General features: G+C 40.8%; 1 protein-coding gene across 1 annotated transcript in view; it reads left to right on the forward strand.

Moving 5' to 3' along the window:
- Window positions 1-14,759, forward strand: part of GUCY1A2 (guanylate cyclase 1 soluble subunit alpha 2) — a 256,869-nt gene that overhangs the window by 17,492 nt on the left and 224,618 nt on the right. Inside the window, exon 2 of the mRNA XM_087821566.1 lies at window positions 12,202-12,263. Coding sequence (XP_087677692.1) covers window positions 12,202-12,263 — 62 coding nt within the window. The remainder of the gene's footprint in view (window positions 1-12,201; window positions 12,264-14,759) is intronic.

Genomic DNA, 14,759 nt, shown 5'->3' on the forward strand with positions numbered 1-14,759 from the left:
GCATTTGAAAAGAATATATACTGTGCCAGAAACATTTCCCCCCCTCTGTAGGCAGCTGTTCCCAATATCCACTTCTTACTCACATCCTTTCCCCAGTTACTAATTTCCATTAGGTAATGACACGAACAAACGGCTAAGAAATACTACAGAGTTAAACATTTGGTTCTAATGTGTGAAAGTTTTGATGCCTTTTGTCAGAGTTCTAAAATGAACTCCGCAACAATTCACATCATGATGGCCATTTTGGTGACAGATGGCTTATTCTGAATAGTTTTTAGTGTAGCAGATTTGAAGAGAATTTTGAAAAACCAGGAGCTTTCACCAACTATATTGTTTTTAACACCTGAGAACATAAGGCGTTTTTCTTTTCTTCTTTTTTTTTTTAATAAGTATGTTTTTATTGATTTCAGAGAGAGGAAGGGAGAGAGAGAGAGAGAAAGAAACATTGATCGGCTGCCTCTTGCACACCCCTTACTGGGGATCAAGCCCACAACCCAGGTATGTGCCCTGACCTGGAATTGAACCGGCGACCTCCTGGTGCACGGGAAGGTGCTCAACCAACTGAGCCACACTGGCCAGACCATAAGGTATTTTTCTTCTTAACTTTCTCCACTTCAGGGCTGTGAGAGAACGATGTGCTGACCTATACTTTCCACACGGAAAAGGCACAAGCATTGAATGGCATCTGTTTGGAGTTTACAAAGCATATTTTAAATACACATTATGCTACCCTGATTCACCCAGAAAATGCATGAGGTACGCAGGACAAGGATTGTAGGTTCCATTTAATGATAAGGAAACAAAAGCTCGGAGAGGAATGGTAACTTGCCCAAAGTCAGGAAGCTAGTAACCATCTACATTTTAGTGCCTGGTTCTCCTGCTTCAGGTCCTAAGCTCTTTCTACCCTGAGGTATCTCTCAGCATGTCTGTGAACTCTTGCATCCCAGTATGCAGTATCGTCCAATGTAGACTCCCTAGGTCGCCTCCCATATGTTTCCTACTTTGTGGCTTGCTAAGCAGTGGTTACAATTTCCTGTTGGTTTTCTTGGATTTTATCTCCTGTCATCAGTTGTTTAGTTCCTGACTGTGCTATGAGTCCACACAACACAGCCCTGTGTTAGAAATGACAAGGGGCTCTTGCTCCACCAGGATCTGCGTCTAGGCTGACCTAGCTTGCCTCTCCACTGTCATGTTTGCATGCTCCAGGCTCCCATGGTTGGAGGCAGCAATGACCAGAATGACAAAAGCCATCATCACCGCCAACATTTGAGCTTATGCTACAGAGAGTCTGGGAAGAACGATGACGTTACTTGTACATAGTTTGCTTTCTGAGTATGAAAGGAGTCATGATTATCATAGAAATAGTTACATGCACAAGGGTATATATTTCTCTTTGCAGGTTGTACATAATTGTGCATACCCATTCATACATATATCTCAGTATAAATTATTTATTAGAAGAAATGAGGAAGTAATATACTAGCTATTGTATAACAGATTAACAAAATGCTCAAATAGAGTTAAGTGGGAGAAAACGTAAGGCCTTCCTGTCATGTAGTGTCAGTGTTCTTCCGCCTGCTTGTTTTCCAGAAACAAGTGTGACTGTCTGTCCCTCTAGCTTAGGAAAGTAGCACATCATAAACACTGAAGATGCGGCAGTCGTTTTCTGCCAAACATCTGCCTGGCAAGCACGTTTCACATTTGTTTGGATCATCTGATTACAGTCAACACTAGATCTGATTATACTTAGACCCTCTGAGTTTTTTCTTCTAAGAGAGGTTGAAACAGAGCTGGGCAGCACCTGAGACTCTTAAACTCCAAGCACTTGTTCTTGTCAATGTCCTGAAATAATCAGCCTCTCAGCCACCGGCTGGCTGAACAGAATGCCCATGGCACTTTGGTTGGCATCTGAGCGACAATTTACTTATTTACATTGAGCAATAACTGTGAAATGAGGCTTATTACCCCAAATCTGCATGGTCACCATTTCCTGACCTGTTCAGGCTACACGAGGAGCCAAGTCATAATCAGAAGTTTGCTTTAATCCATTTAGAGTCAAAGCAAAACAAATTTCATGCCAAATTCTTCAGTCCAGTCTAAAGAGCTGTCTGATTGCAGGGGAGGCCTTGTGCATGAGACTTGGTACTCCGCATCTGTTGATGAGACTCCCTTTTTAGCTAAGGTGGTTGGAGGATTTCCCTTACTTTAGGAATAATCTTTCACAATGAGACAGAGGGCCAATATACCTCTGAACAGTATTAGATACTCCAATGTTTCATAAGCAATTCCCCTTCCTTCTCTTGCCGATGGATGCTCTCTCTGACTGCACCTGCTTTTCCCATGCCCTCCCTGGTTTCGTCTCCTTTACGTTTGTTGCTTCTGTTGCTCAGGGACCACTTTGCTCCTAGCTGTATACCCTAGCTGGTGACTGGAGGTCATTCTCTCTCACCCAGTTGCAAATTATTGTTTAAGCATTGTAGTTAGGGTTGACAAAACATCTACCCATTTTAGGTGTTAACTGTATAATCTAACTGTCAGGCAGAAATATTACTTCCTTGATTTTTGGGCTCTGGTTAGGAAACACTTCGCTATGGCTCCCAAGTCCTAGAAACAGTGGGGAATTCTTTGGACATGCTCGAGTGGAGGCTGCAAAGGTGTTTTAAGAGGCTAGAAATGATTTCCTGACGTGAGGGCTGTTGCTGTGCTATGTGGTACTCCGCAGTTGAAATGACGCTAATTAGCTTTGCAGCATCTCTGGGCTGTGAGGCATGCCTGGCAACAGTCCTATGTTAGACATGGTCAGTTTAGTTCAATTTAACAGGTTTTTGGCTATTTTCTCATCGAGAGATTTCCCCCCCATAGAATCATCACAAGACACATATTTGTATAATACTTCATAGTTTCATTTCATTTTAACCTTACAGCAACCCTGAGAAAGAGTATGCTAGGAATTTCTCTATTTTATAAGAGAAGAAATTGAGGTTCAGGAAAATAAATGGCTGTATCCAAAATCACATGGTTTAGCCAAGATGACTTCCTGTCAACGGTAACCTTTCCTGTCTCTGTGAAGACAGAACAATGTATTTCTGTTTAGAGGGGCAGATGACAAGCTTGGCCCTGGGAGCAGTCAGCATAGATGAGGCACTTCCACAGGCTCAAACGCTTTATACTGAAGGGACTTTAGGCAGGTTTTTTAACTTCCCTAGGTTTCGATTTCACATTTATAAAATTGGGGTAACACTCCTTCCTCACTTACAGGATTTTTGTGAGGATTAAGGGAGTCGCTGCATGTAACATGTTGGGTCCAGTCAGTGTTTGACACTTAGCACTTAACACTGTTGACTGCTGCTACAGTGTTTAATCTAGAATGTTCGCCCTAAATTCACTCAAGACGTACTCAGCCCTGTGCCGTCTGTGAGATTCTGTTTGGTTTAAGGGTTTAAGACTGGAGTCATGTCCCTTCACATGTTTGCGGTATAGCATGATTCATTTTCCCGAGAAGGTGTCTAGAAGCAACACCATCTTGTCTCATAGTCAGTATTTTTAGTCAGACACCCCAGTTGGTCAAGACAACCATTGGAGCACTTTCTCCTAAAGTTTTCCTATTAAGAAGTTAATGATCTTATCAGAGCTATTTAAATAACAATGACAACACCTTAAAAATTTGGGAGAACAATGCTACAACGTAATTTTCATATTCATTGGAAAAATAAAAGGAAATAAGGGATTTCAGTTAGATACATGGGAGAATTTCCTAATAGTCATCAAAATGCAATGTTACCAGTGTGGGAGGCAGGAGACTGAAGTCTGTTGTCTTGTTGGTAGCTCTTCCAACTGAGGCAAAACACTTTGACCTTTCTAAATATTGGATTTTTTTCTCTGTAAAATGTGAATATGTGGATAGTTACGTCTCAGACTCATGAGATTGTTGCGAATACCTAATGAAATAAAGGAAAGTGATTTGTAAACTGTGAAGTGTTACACAAACTGAAAGTGCTGTTATTATTTTCTGGAGTTGACTGAAAACGTAGGGAATTTTTGGATGACTTACATGTGCTCTTGCCTGAAGGTAGGTGAAGGATCAATAAGTAAATAACTCTTTGGGTCTCTTTCAGTTGAAGGAATGTATGTTTTCAGCTTAAATTAGTATTGATGGTAGTAAGTCTTGTATCAAATCAAATTCAATGGCTATTTTTAGAAGGACATTAAAATGTAATTGGAAAGAAGAAAATACTTGGAAAACAAACATACTTTGTATAGAAAGACTTAGTTATTGTATTGATATATGTTAAGTGTGTTCAGTTACAATCAATAATTGCAATGATAATAACCACTGTGCTTTGCTAATTAGAACATACTTCTAATAAGACCAAGGTTATCAGTTTGAATCCCTTTATGGGTCAATTAGCATGTCAGCCTTCACCCTAAGTTCTCTTGAGGTCACTTAGATGTATACCCATGTTCACAAAGAGAATGAAGTGGAGATTAGATGAAATCATGCAGATGTTCAACCAATATGGGTAGAAGAATTCTATATTATAATGTATCTCTGGCTTTTTTTTTTCCCCCTTGTATCACACTTATTATTTTTGCCTTTCATAATTAATTGTCTGGACTACTGCTAGCAGTGGGAAAACGGCATCAGGTGTTAACCTCGGTTCAGCAACCTAGGGACTTGAGTTCTGGCTAAGAAAGAATTCTGAGCCAAGACTCAAATTATAAGAGAAGGTTTATCTAGAAAGACTCAGAGTAGAAGAAGTGAGCTGTAGAAGAAATGGGCTCAGGAAACAAGTTACAGAGACAAAAGAAGGGCCCTTGGAGCTTAGGAGAGCGAGCGAGAGATATGTGCCTTGAGAGAAGAAAGGGGGAGGGAAAGCTCAGGTGTGCTTCAGAAAAAGAAAGAAAAAATATGCTCTGGGATGGGGAAAGGCGAGGGCCTGCTACATAGAGAGAGTGAAGCTGGATCCTCCATCCTGAGGGCTTTTATCTGAGGTCTCGGGGGAGGATCTCAGTGGAATATTCATCAGTTTTCCCGTTGTGTCTCCTCAGGGCACGTTCTCCATTGATTGGTTGGCACCAGGGGGTCATCAGTCAATGCAGCTGGTCCTGATGTCAGCTATGGCATCGTTCTGCCTGGTTTTGCTGCCTTTTTGGGCCTGGAGCTTAAACACAGCCAGGGCCTACATGTTGTCTCCAGGGGTTAGTGCTTAAGGGAGTGGTCATGCAAGGGCTTATAGTTTTGCCTGTTGCTGAGCACCCAGGCCTCTATGCCCTGGTAACCCTCTACACCTGGCCCATCATTCCTGCTCTGCTCATGCCCACCTTTGTTTAGCAAAGTACTAGTATCAGTCACTTGAAATGGTCTTCCAAGTTTCCTGAAAGGTGGTTTAATTACCAGTATGCTCTGACCCTCTGTTTACAAGTGCTGAACTTTGCAAGGCTTTACTTCAAAATATCTCTGAGGCCTGGCTTGTGTGACTCAGTGGATTGAGCGCCCTTCCATGCACCAAGAGGTCACTGGTTCAATTCCTGGGCAGGGCTCAGGCCTGGGTTGTGGGCTCACTCCTGCGTTCAGGAGGCAGCCGATTGATATTTCTCTCTCATGTTTCTATCTCTCTCCCTCTCCCTTCTTCTCTCTCTATAAAATCAATAATAATAAAATAACCCTGAGAACTACAAACTTCTGATGAGAGTTTTTCAGATGGGAAAATGGAGGCCTTTTTTTCCCTCCAAGGTTTCTTACTCCCAGGTGAAGAGATTTTGGCTAATTTTGTAAAAAGGTCAGTAGCACAGCTGGGTTTGAAATACAGAGGTCCTGACTCAAAGTTCTATATTTAATTTGCAGTCTATTTTTTTTCTTTTGGTTTATATGTAGTAAGTTTATCCACAGGCTGGGAAAATGAATATTATGTCTGGATATTTAGCAAGATTGATGATTATTATAATTACATCTCTTTTAGAAGTAATTAATCTGGTTTTTTGAAGTGACATTATTTTTACTAGTTTTATTAATAATACCAACCATGTAATTTGATCCATTGGTGTCTGAGGGCCTAGCCATAAAGATAGGGTGTCTACCGTTATAGTTTTGATCACTTCAGATGCTGGTATTGGGCATATCATGTTCTAGTAAGAAAAATGCCTTTATGTGTTAGAGAAAGTGGAGATTTCATATTGTGATTTAGAGGGTGATGAAAAAGGTTCCTTGCCCTCCAATTAATCTCTCATGGACAAATGTATTTACCCAAATTCCATCCTTAGTGGTTCACACCATGTTACATAATGCGGAGAAGCCCATTCATGCCATCATCTGCCTCAGTTAGGATTGAGGATCTAGTGTTTGAGGAAACGGAGGTATGATGCTTCCTGGGTGTCATCTAAGATCAGGGATTTGAAATTTTGGTGAGGGAAGGAAACAGAATATACAATAATGATTTGGGAGTTTAGGTGTGGTGGTGGGGATTTGACCTCTCAGAATGCACCATAAATACACTTGCCACTTACAGGGTAGGAAGGAGTGAGCCGTAGGATGAGGGAAAGCTGTGGAAAGGAAGGTGGAAGCACATGCAAGATAAGACTTAATCCACGATCTTGCCTAAGGTAATATGATTTCCCTGTGTATTCTCTGTTTTACAGAGCTGGTTTAAAGAACGGTAAGTGTGTTCCCCAAAAGAAACCAATTTAAATCCATGTGATTCTGTACTTTTATGTTGACAAGAAAAAAAATGTTTTCTCATGGAAGTCACTTTCGTAGGGGAAGAGATGCTCTTTTTAAAAAAGAGGACTTCGAATCTCTAACTTTGGTTCTTTTTCAGTCAAGAGGTGATAACGCCAGTCTGACTGTTTCATTGGATTGGTGTAAGGATCATTTGGGATAATATGCCTTAAAAAATGTGAACTGTAAGGTGCTGAACCAAATACACAGTGTTAAACATGATGTGCAGTATGGGTTGCAGATTGTGCGTTTGGGTTCTGGAGAGGTACCTGAGTTTCAAGCCTGGCTTTGTTCCTTCCCGCCTGTGTGACACAGGCCAACTTAAACTTTCTGTGTCTCAGTTTTCTCACCTGTAAAACTAGACGAGAAACCACATAATGTCTATGTGAAGATCATAGGAGTTAATATATGTGATGGGCATAAAGCACCACCTGGAGTCGCGTTAAGTACAACCATCATGCCGGCTGTTGTGTTGTTACATATGTGTCAGCACAAACTGAATGCTGATGTAAGTGCACCAGAGTGAATTACTTGGAAATTTAAAAAAAAATGCTATATTCATACCTCAAGCAATATAGTTCTCTGTTTATCTAACCATTTGTATTTGATTGTAAGCCATTAGTGACAGTAAATGGAACTGTGTTGAATTTAGCAGTTGTGTATGAACATCTCTCAGAAGCTTTGTTTTTACTTCTTTTTTTAAGTTTAGAGAGAGGATGGGGGCGGGGAGAGAGGCAGAGAGACATCTATGTGAAAGACAAACATCGATTGATTGCCCCGACTGGGGATCTAACCAAAACCTGGGTATGAGCCCTGACAGGGAATTGAGCCCACCACCTTTTGTACAGGACGATGCTCCAACCAACTGAGCCACACTGGCCAGGGCAGAAGCTCACTTCTCTTGATATTTGTATAAAGCACTCTCATTAATGCTGACTTATTCAGATATGGTTTATAGAGTATTGTCTTGACGATTATGTTTATACCTAAATACGTTGAAGTGACCTCATGAGAACTCAGGGTGAAGGCTGACGTTATGTTGACTGATTCATAAAGGTTTCCAACCCTGATGTACAATTGGGTCCCCCAGCCTACTTGAATGGGAAAATTTGGGAGAGGTGCTCAGGCATTGGTATTTTTTATGATTTTAATGTGCAGAGTTGAAAAACATTGGCTTAGAGCATTAGTAATTAAATATATATCCACATCATTTAGCTTCTGACACTGATATATAATTTTCTCATATTTAAGTAAATAAAATAACATGGCTATTTATAGATGTTTCTCTAAAGGCACACCTATTGCTTCCATTAATTCAGTAGCTTATGAATATATGTTATAAAGCAGAAATGAACTTATTTGTTTTTAAATTACCTATGGATTTTTTGTTTGCTTCTTTTCGGCAAGACGAAGTGTTGTGTATATCAAAAAGACTATGGAGATGCGGAATATTAAAGGTGACAGAGACCCTCAGTGCATCCAGTGGGAAGACACATTTGAAGCCTGTCCTGGCTTAGTCACTTATCCACTTACTAGCTGTGTGATCCTGGGGTACTCCCGTAACTAATAGGAGCCTTACCTGCTTCAGCTCTGTAAAATTGAAATGAATGTGGACTTTGTACGATGACAACTGTGTCTCATCACACACACACACACACACACAAACAAACGCGTATCTTGACTCCCTGGCTCCTGCCGACCCCCGCACCATCTGGTGCAGATACCAGAGCAGGGACTGACTGTGTGGGAGCCTCTGCAGGGCTGTCTGAGCTGCAGGGCCCGCTGCTGGGAACAGCTTCCTCCCACTCCTCAGGGATCGTTCCTCTGGCTCTGTTGGGACTGTTTCATGGCTGGCTGTTTGGATCCCATGACCTTTCATGAGCATAACATTTAGTCTGTGGGGGTCAGTTACTGCTGGCCAAGTAGAGTGAAGCTGTCAATGAGACTGGAAATGAAGGCGGCTTCTTGTTGCCACAGGATGGGAGCTTTTTGGGTTCCCTCAGTTTGAGCCCCAGACAATATGTGTGCAGGACACAGATGGCTGCTTTCCCTTTCTAGCTGTCTTCCTATCCATTGCTGCTCTGTGTTGAGTAGGGGCAGTAAGACAGTGAGAGGCCACTCTCTATAATATCCTAGTTGGGTGAAGCAGAGAGAAAAAAATCACAGACCTCTTTGATTTTCTTTTTTCTGATAAGAACAGTGGGTTTTGTGTCCTTTCCACCCATGTCTCCCTGCTCCTTCGGCACATGGCCACAGCTCTCCTGTTGCATGTTCTTTGTGTCCCAGGAAGGAGGTTCATGGGTTGCTTCTTAGTTGTAAAACATAAGGCTTGGGGTCCTGATCTTAGCTGTGGTGCTTCAGTGTCCTTGTCCACTTGTGGGCCTGGCTTTAGGTCTATCCTCAATCTTAATTTTGAGAATTCTGCTTTTGTCACCATCTCTCTGAACTGATCCGAAAATTTCATTGAAGATATTTGTATATTCTGCTGCCATTTTTCTGTTTTTTCCTCTGTCTATTGGAACTGGCACCATTTGCTCATTGTTATCAGTAGTGGTGGGTCTATTGATTTTTCAAGTGATGAGTATCTTGAAACATTATACTTTTGGGGTGGAGGCTCTAACCTAAACCTTGTGCTCTTTCTTCCACTTGATTATGAGACGCTTGAGGGCAGGAACCGTGTTTTCCAGCTGAGCATGGTGACAACCATCATTTATTATGCACCAGAAACTCTGCTTTAATTATTTACATTAATTCCCATACACATAATATATACATAAAGAATCTTATTTCAGAAAGTTTAAGTAAACTGCCCAAGGCCATCTAGCTAAGTGAATCACAGAGCTGGATTTTGAACTCAGTTTGACTTTAAATCCCCTTTTCTAAATCATCTTTCTAAGCTCCTTCTTGAAGGAGAGGAAAGACACAGATGAGCAGAATAGGATCTTGCCCTGTAGAAAGTTGGATGGAACTGTGGAGTAGGTGACAGGGATGGAGTCACATTCTTAAGAAGGAGAAAAGGTCTGCATGTTTTCACAGCCCTTGCTTTTCCCACTAAGCCACACTGGCTTGCATCACGGGCACACATAGACACTCAATAAATGGACCCTATGACCGTCAAGGCAGGAGTCACCCCTACCGAAGGCTTTGGCCCACATGTGGGTCTTCAATTCACCCTTTTTATTTAGATCAGAGAGACCCTGAGATTATGTGAGGATGTCTCCCACTGATAAAGCCGTGGGTTGAGCAATCAGGCAAACTCCGAAGAAGATTCCAGTGAGTCCTCCGAGATGAGACACTGAGAAAACCGGTTTGTGTTGAAGTCATCCTTGGCCTGCTGAAGATCAGGGGCTCCTGTGCAGTCAGCCTCTGTGCTTGTAGTTTAGGCCATCAGAAGGTTCCCACTGGCTGTGGCGAGCAATAGAAAGTGTGCAAGTGCTGTAGCAAGTTGAAGCTTTGTTCAGTGTGTCCAGAGAACATTCTCCTTTTAATGTATTTGGAAACTATATATTTAACTCCTGCTGGGGAGTAAAAGTAATTGCTTCACAAAAGAAAAAAAGTCAGCTCTTTAAAAGGCTTAACTCATTTCACAAACATGTGCTTTTCAAAAACTGGGAAATTCCTGATATGGGGGGAAAAAAGTCCTTTTGTAAAAATGAGGTCATTCTGGTCTTAACAGGCCCTGTGCACTCTCTAGTTCCTGCTTTCTGTTCCATGTTTTGGGACCAGAGGTTATTGGGAGGATAATTCCCCCATGGATATTAACTGCCTTAGGGCATGTTGCCAAAGAGCAAGTTTTCTTAGCTCAGAAACTTCCAAGCCAGTGCAGGAGGCCCAGCTCCCAGGGGTACTGAGCCGGTGACTGATAGTGACTTGGTTTAGGGTGGCCGTGGGGTGGGTTTTTAAAGCACCCTTTTCCTGGGCTCCAGGATTGCCGTCCCTGCCTCACCCTCTTTAGATTTCTCAACAGCTCCATGGCTTCTCGGTTCAGGAAGGATTTTTCTTTCCTAGGCACATCCTATTTACTCTACTTTGGTTCTGTCCTGATGAGTAGGAACATCTGTGCCAGTCGGAGGCCTTATGTTCATCTTTTTTAACCTGGTGTAAATGAAAAACAGCAGTTGAAATAAGTTGCCTTGTACCTCTTTCTTTGAACACTCAGAGGCTGATTCCTCCTAAAATTAATTTCCCAGTTGGCTGGAGTGGAGATTGTGTCTAAGGCCTTCGATGTGCTCAGGATAGGCGTTCTCCCGAGCAACCGCGTAGAACATCTCAGTGGATGCTCTTGATTTAATTGAGATTCACTTTTTTCTAGCTTTAAAACACCCGTTCCCTCCCAAGGAGGACGGTGAAGCTTTGAAGAGTGTTAGGGAGGGAGATAGTCATATCTATCCTGGATGTTTTCATAATGAGGTGAACATGCAAGGGGTTCAAGTGAACCTTGACAACAACCTTCGTAGTCTCCTCTAAATTAAATATTGTGAAGATGGCCAATCTGAAAGATGATGGATGGATGGCAAATAAACTGATATTTCTTAAGTGCCTCTTGGGTACCAGCACTGTGCTAGATCCTTCCTGCAGGTTGCCCTTTGGACTTGTCTAGGTTCTTGTAGTGTAATTAGTGGGAGCCCAGGAGGTCATGTAACTACCTTGCTGTCTCATAGCTTGAAGAGTCTGCGTTGGAGTCATGATATTCCCCTAAAATTCATACACGTCTATAATGGATCAGTATTTTGATAAGCCTTTGATAGCTTTTTTTCTATTTGATTGACTACAATATTTTATCATTTTAAAATTTACTTTCTTGCCACTGAGAATTGGGTTTTTATCATAATTTGTTAATAAAATCTATGTTCTGGGATCTTGGTGTCACTTTTCTGGCTCCCTGGGTCTGAAACTCCAAGTTTAGGCCCTGTTGCCTAAATAGGTCTAAGAAGAATTTCTTGATCTGGAATTAAGCAACTCTATTTTCAGCCGTCACGGAGAGGTGAGGATTATAAAATTTGGTCATGAGCTGTTTAGGTATTGGCTTCAGACCCAATTTCTTGCTCAGAGCACTTGTGGCCCCTCTAGGTGGCTCCAGAACCCTTGCTCGAAATCTCTTGGATCACTGAGGATGTCAGGCTTGCCTTGCGCATGACCCCGGTTTCCTCAGTAAAGCCTCTCCCCGCTGCCCCCAGGGCTTAGGTTTATTATAGACAGCCGGTGAGTGTTTTATTGAACTTAATAGCTGGTACAAAAATAATTGGGAAAAATGTGGCTAGGAAATGCTATTATATTTGAAATTGGGAAATTCTGGGTAATTGCGGAGTGCCTCATATTAGTTCCTGTGGGGAAAATACATGGCAAAATGCATTGCGGGTTAATATTGTAAAGTGAAAACTCTTTGAGATAAATCAGCAGCTACATGTCTGCCTATGATGCTCAGAATGGGAATGGCACTGATTTGCTGGTAATTTATTTTTGTTATTGTTATTATTATTCTGTAGCCTCAGACGATTCAGCAAACTCTCAAGAGGACATTGCAGTATTATGAGCACCAAGTTATTGGGTAAGTAAAATGGATTTTGGTCATTACTGGGGGCAAATTAAAGATAATTACTCAAACATGGCTGTTGAGCGTGCGGTTTCCTGCCACTAGGTCAGCCTGATTTCACAGGGCCTATGCTCTCTCGTGGAGAGCCCTTGGGGTGACTTCCTTAGGCTTATTTGTGTTTAATCATTTTAAATAAAATTCTCTTTTGGCCTTTTGGCATTGCTTTTTCTTTTTTTCTTCTTGTGTTTTTATGCTTTCATTTTCATCCGCTGAATCTCATAATTTTGCCTTATGAATGTGGTAAGAATTAATGGTACCAACGGAGAGGCTTTAACTTTTCAGTAAAATTTAATCAAAATTTGTTACACGCTTAACACAGTTCAGTAAGAGGTATTGTTTTAGCTAGAGTCACATGCCACATGTTTTTCTTTTTATCTCCCGTTTGTTGATGTTGTGATATGGTGTAAAGTAAGACTTGAGGTCGAGAAACAAATTCAGATCCTCACCAGTGCATAGAACTTTTAAGTAACTTTATCTCTTTTGTAGAGGGTGATGAGGATAATTATAATTATGACATCAAGGATTAGATGTCATTATTAAATGAGATAATTTCAATGAAAGTATTTTGTAAACAGAAAGCTTCAAATGAGTGAAAGGTATACCTTTGATTGGCTGTTGCAGAAAGCAGCTGGCAAATACAAAGCCTTAAATTTACTTTCCAATGTAATCTAGCTGTTTAAAATAAATTCATTAATATTAGAGGCATATTTTAATTAACCTTGTTAATATTCTCCATGTGCTATAGTGATTTATCTTTGTAAGTTTTTAAAAAATTTTGAGGAGTTGAGATACAAACCCTGGTACCTTTTGACATACTTTCAGAATCATCGAACATTTATGGTTAGTCATTGCCATGGGGATCAAGGGTATATTTTTGTCTATTAAGGTGTTATATAATTATTTTTTTTTTTAAAGGGAAGAAAACTTAGTAGAAAAATAATCTCAGTACCTAGTACAATGCCATATAGTTGAAAAGTGCTTGATGAATATGTTAATTGTCACTTCAAAGGGAATTGCTTTGAAACTTTGTCATGTCAATCCTCAAGAGTGCTTCACTAGGAAAAACATATTATTTAAACTCATGAGATGGCTTTTAATTTGAGGCCATTAGGGATTTTAAATGGTTTATCCTAATGGAGATAAAGAATGTAAGAATGTCAAATTATTCTCTCTCCACACATTCTAAAATAAAACTTAATCACTCTCATTGGATATGCCACTTTCCAAGTATGGTGTCTGGATTAAATTTGTCAATATACTTAGATCAGTTCCTGGTATGTGGTAAATACTACATGTTTGCTCTTAGGTTTATCATCATCATCATTATTAATATCTTTATGACAATATTAGTAATCAAAGGCACATTATTTTCAGAAGTTATGAATGCCCTCTCTGATTTGAAACCAAATAATAACTGATGAAATAGTCTCCTTTGTGAACTAAACTGTGATTGCCAGGCAAATTGAAATCTTATAAATTTGATCAAATAGATAACTAAACTATATTACCATAATCAGCAGAAAATTTTTCCCCGGTTTTAAGATGGACTTGTTTTTTATCTAAATTACTGCCTCGACTCTCCTCCTCTCTCCTTCTATGTAGACATAACCTGTGGTGACTCTTTGTTTATCGAAATGGTCTTTTCTAGTTCTGTTTAGCGTAGACACAGTATGATGAAATTAGCATTTTTTCCCCTTGGGTGTTGGCTGCCTTCTGAGGACTTGAAGTACCTTTGCTCACTGCCTTTATTTCTACTCAAGCCCATGAAGACAAAAAGGGTGAGTTGGCAGAATAGTGTCACAGTTGCTTTTCTTGACTTTTCTTTTCCTTCCATCCTGGCTTCCCTGTCCAGCGACCTCTTTTGACTTTTAGACTCCTTCTTTTGCCTTTCTTTCTCGTTTCAATACTGAAAAAGGAGAGCATCTATCACCACTGACATTTAGATTAACATGTATTCACACCGAGGTGGTGTTCCTCTTAAGAGAATAGTTTTCTCTAACTGTGAAAAGGAATTTTTTTTCCATTAAAGGGATTTCAGGCAGTAAGTGCTGGCAAGTATTATTTTGCATATTTCTGGGGAGATTAGGGAAAGAGATGCTCTTCCTAATCCCTGAAATGGGGCTTTGTCTAAGGCTTGTCTGGAGGTGGTTCAGCTCTTAGGTGCCTCGGGTTGGGATGATGAATCCAGAGGGATCCCAGGGAGCAGGAGTTAGCCCTACTTCTCGCCATAGTTTCTTAATCTGACCTCTAACCACTCACCTTCCCACCCTCCCTTTCCTGTCCTTTAAAGCTCTGCCCTTGGATCTGCTTTATTTATCAGAGCTTCAGGATTGCATGATTCCGTTCCTTGATGAATTCATATACAGTAGCCCATAGAAATCCTGAGAGGCATTTTTAGTCTCCAAGACCTAACTTGAATGCAGGGAGCAGCTGTTCAAAGGATCACGCAGA

The sequence above is a fragment of the Miniopterus natalensis genome, chromosome 11 (assembly GCF_054644295.1).
Source record: "Miniopterus natalensis isolate mMinNat1 chromosome 11, mMinNat1.hap1, whole genome shotgun sequence".
Classification (NCBI taxonomy): domain Eukaryota; kingdom Metazoa; phylum Chordata; class Mammalia; order Chiroptera; family Miniopteridae; genus Miniopterus; species Miniopterus natalensis.